Source organism: Camelus ferus, chromosome 10, assembly GCF_009834535.1.
Source record: "Camelus ferus isolate YT-003-E chromosome 10, BCGSAC_Cfer_1.0, whole genome shotgun sequence".
Lineage (NCBI taxonomy): Eukaryota > Metazoa > Chordata > Mammalia > Artiodactyla > Camelidae > Camelus > Camelus ferus.
In genome coordinates, this window is record NC_045705.1 from 56,704,520 (window position 1) to 56,708,897 (window position 4,378).

A 4,378-nucleotide genomic window follows, 5' to 3' on the forward strand; every position below is an offset into this window, starting at 1 on the left:
TTTGTAAAATGTGCCAATGGCATTTCTTATCAGATTAGATACACAGTGTGAGAGAAAAGAGATTCAAAGGTAACACAAGACTTTTGAGTGGCAGGAAGGAAGGAGTTGTGGGATCACTGAGCTGAACTGGGTCCTACACTTAAGCACTGTCCCTGCTACTTCATGGATGACATGCAGCCCTGCACCCTCATTTAGGATGCTGGGAAGTCCTCGTTAGGTGACTGGAAATGTTGTCACTAGACCCAGACTACAGCACCAGGTTTCCTAATTTCATATTCCCTGTGTGATGGGAAAATTTTGTGCCTATGGGCTGCATGTGTTCGTGCTTTGTTGGAATGCTAAACTCAAATGAGTGAATACATCAGGTAACAAAATTTCCTTTCATGTTTGTGACTAATCATGGTTGCTCTGGTGTTAGAGGTATCATCCGGCTAGGTGAGCCTTAGAATATTGGACTCGTACTGGAAGCAAAGCCATTCCTTCTTTATGAGTGATATGTGACTTATTGGCTGGTGACATTCCTTGTGTAAGAATAAAGATAAGCAGATGTTTGTTTTGGAAACAGCTTCTTTTAAGGCATGCTACACTCTATGTTTATGTGTTTTAGTATTTACTATTATTTTTAAGGTTTCCATCTATCCCAATTATACTCAAAACAAACAAGCAAAAGGTTTTGACCATATACGAACTAAACGTAGAACATTATTTCTATGTGTGTATGTGTATGCACACGCTTGCTTATAAACTAACTAAACACAAGGCAACTCTGGAGCCCTCTACTTACTATCATTCCCTCACCCCGACTCCAGCATTCAGTCTGTCCCACTCTCTCTCCGCCTGTCCCTCACTGTCCACTTACACATCCTTTCTCAGGAATAGTCCTAAGACTCGCTCACGAATCTGCTTGGTCTTGACCCCATAGATGATGGGATTGACCACGGGCGGGAAGAGCAGATAGAAATTGGCAAGGAGAATGTGTACATGTGGGGCGGCCTGGCGAGCTACACGGTGCATGACCGAGGAGATGACCACAGGTGTGTAAAAGGCTAAAATGGCACCTATGTGGGACACACATGTCCCACAGGCCTTGTAGCGGGCCTCCTGAGAGGCAAGCTGCAGAACTGCACGAAGGATGAAGACGTAAGACAGGACAACAAACAGCAGGTCCAACACCACTATAAACATGGCCACAGCAATGCCATAGATACTATTGAAGCGAGTGTCCCCACAGGCCAGCCTTACCACGGCCATGTGCTCACAATAGCAGTGGGCAATCACAGGGCCTCGGCAGTAGTGGAAGCGGCTGAGCAGAAACGGGAGTGGAGTCATTCGTGTCACAGCCCGAGTCACAACAGCCATGCCAATCTTGGTGATAAGGGGCCCAGTCAGGACTGTGGTGTAGTGCAGTGGCTTGCAGATGGCCACATAGCGGTCAAAGGCCGTGGCCAGCAGCACTGCCGACTCCACGATAGAGAAGGAGTGGAGAAAGAACATCTGGACCAGACAGGCATAGAAGTTGATCTCCCGATGTCTGAACCAAAAAACAGCCAGCATTTTGGGAAGCGTTGTAGATGAGACGACCGGGTCGATGGCTGCCAACACGGCCAGAAAGAGGTACATGGGCTTGTGGAGGGCTGTATCGGCCTGAATGATGAAGAGGAGGGTGCAGCTGCCAAGAAGGGCCAGTGTATAGGCTGAGCAAAAGGGAATGGATATCCAGATATGCAAGTGCTCCAGGCCAGGGATCCCCATCAAAAAGAAGACTGCCGGATGAGTTGAGGTGATGTTGGAGGCTGACATGGCCACTGGGAATTCTTTCTCTTGTCTAATTCCACAGGGCCCCTCCAGGGAGTATCCAACGTCAGCAGAATTACAGTGTTCAAGTTAAAACTCGGATCATTTATGTGGAAGAATTAACCCTTGATCCTATTTCTGGACCTTAAAAGAGATTAGACAATAATCCTAATATACACTGTAGAACATTATACATCATCTCTGCCCTCAAGATGCTTATAAAACTGTTGGGTGGTCAGGACATTACATAGAAATGAGCTGGAAGGCAGCCTTCATAAACGAACTGAGTGGATGAAGAGCTTTCTGTGGTCTTTGTGTGGCCAAGGACAGCTTTATAAAGGATATAGGCACCTGTCTAATTCAAATCTTACCCCAGAACACTCACTGTCTTCCTTCTTCCTCCCATCTCAGCCTCAATTATGAAAGGGGAGTCTCTGTCCTGAAATGTCACGCTTGGTTGTATAAAAAACAATTAAGCCCAGGACCTTCTAATAATTTACTTCCCTCCAAGTTCTATAGATTCTAGGAGAGGTTAAATAGGTCCCTAGTTGATACTCAGAAATCTCGCCATAAAGCCCCACCTCCAGCTAACTTGAGAACGTGAGAAGTCCTATTGTTCTTCTTCAAGCAACTTTAACTTTCATCTCTATAGACTTCCAACTTCACCTACTTTTCTTTCTAGCATTCATGACATTCAGAAGAAGAGATGCTCCACTCTCACCTTTTTGCAAGACTGACCCCTGAATTTCTTGGAATTTCACATTATTCTTTTTCCTTCTGGGGTCCCTTTGTCTCCTTTTCCCCTCTTCTATCATCATTTACTTTGAAAATGCATAGTCATTTGTTTCCCCAATTTTGACCTGTGTCCCTTCTCTTTTCTTCTCAGTTCCTACATAAAAAGATTCTTCTGAGGATTTTTTGAGATAATGTTTTAAAACACTTAGCACAATGGATGAGTGGATAAAGAAAATGTGGTATGTACACAATGGAATACTATATAGCCGCAACAAATAAGAAAATCCTGCCATCTGTGACAATGTGGAGGGACACTGAGGGCATCATGCTAAGTGAAATAAGTCAGACAGAAAAAAAATCTGTGTGATCTCACTTATACGTGGAATCTAAAAAAATGAACTCATGAAAATAAAGATTGGTGGTTGCAGAGGTGGGAGTTGGGGGAAATGGGTGAAGGTGGTCAAAAGGAATAAAATTCCAGTTATCAGATAAATAAGTTCTGGGGATGTAAATACAGCATAGTCACTATAGTTAACCATGCTGTATTGCATATTTGAGAGCTGCTATGAGAGTAGCTCTTGAAGTTCTCATCACCAGAAAAAAATTATAACTATGTGAGGTGACAGATGTTAACTAGTGGCAATCATTCTGCAATATATACATGTATATCAAATCAATGTGTTTACTATTACAATGTCATTGTCAACTATATCTCTATAAGACGGGAAATTTTTTAACTAAAAAAACATAGTGCAAATCTAGAACATTAAAAAGGGCTCAGTAAATGTGAGCATATTTTTTTTAATTGAGAAAACTAAAGGTTAATTTACCTCCTGACCATCACATGGTTGGTAAACTTGAATTTGGAGAATTCTGCTTCCCTGCCTTCAAATTCAGTGTCTTCAATCACTATACTCTTCTGCTTCCACCTTGTTGCTCCACAAACAGTTCAAATCCAGAGTGATCATGTTAAATAAATAAAACTCTAACTCATTACCAGAATACAGGGAAAAGCTTTAGAATCTAAGGACTTGGGCCCATGTAAGGCCATCAGCAGAAACTTACATTAATCATTGATATTTTTGAAGTTGTAGCTTCCTCACCTATAAATAAAGGCAATAACTATACCTCCCATGACCACCTTACTGACTTTCATCATGAGGAAAGGTGCCATCACGCGTGAGAACAGACCCTGAAAACTGTGCGGCACTGCACACATGCTCTCTGTCCTTACTCTTTTCCTTCCTAGCACAAGTCTGCCTGTTTTCTAAAAGGCTTATCTTGATTAACACCAGCACAGTCCTGTATCCCTTGGCTTCAAATCTTCCTCCATCTAACACCCTTTATTTCTGTTCCTCTTCACAGCACAACTTGCTTAAAAGTTTGACTGTATTAAATCTCTGCTTCCTCGTCTCATTTAATTTCCAGTCATTTCCAACCTGGCTTCCATCTCTATTACTTCCTTTCCGTCCACTGTCATCACTTCCTTTCCCCCCAACTCTCTCCTTCTCCCTCCTTCTCTTTTTATTCTCACACTTCTCTAGGTGTTCTCTTTCATTCCTCTTGGCATCTTTACCATCTCTGTTCAGGGAATTCCCAAGTGCACAGCTTCTACTCTCTCTTTCAGACTAGTACATCCTACTGCCTATGCGATATCCCCACCTGGATGTTCTTCAGGCATCTCAAACAAAGCTCAGCCAAAACAAATCTTTTTATCTCCCCACAAACTATTTCCTCCCAATGACTTGCCCATCTTAGTAAGTGTTACTGCCATCCATCCTGTAGCAGGTCAGAAACCCAGGGATAATCCTTAATTTAATCCTTTCCTCTTCATACCTGGTTCATTAGC

General features: G+C 42.7%; 1 protein-coding gene across 1 annotated transcript; it reads right to left on the reverse strand.

Annotated features, from left to right (window-relative positions):
* Positions 1 to 848: 848 nt before the first annotated feature.
* LOC102522258 (olfactory receptor 52K1) lies at positions 849 to 1,800 on the reverse strand. The gene has a single exon (XM_006190231.2). It carries the CDS (start codon positions 1,798 to 1,800, stop codon positions 856 to 858), a length of 945 nt encoding a protein of 314 aa, XP_006190293.2. The 3' UTR covers positions 849 to 855.
* Positions 1,801 to 4,378: the final 2,578 nt, after the last annotated feature.

Coding starts and splice junctions, on each gene's coding strand:
- LOC102522258 (XM_006190231.2), bottom strand. CDS start 1,800: ATGTCAGCCTCCAACATCACCTCAACTCATCCGGCAGTCTTCTTTTTG.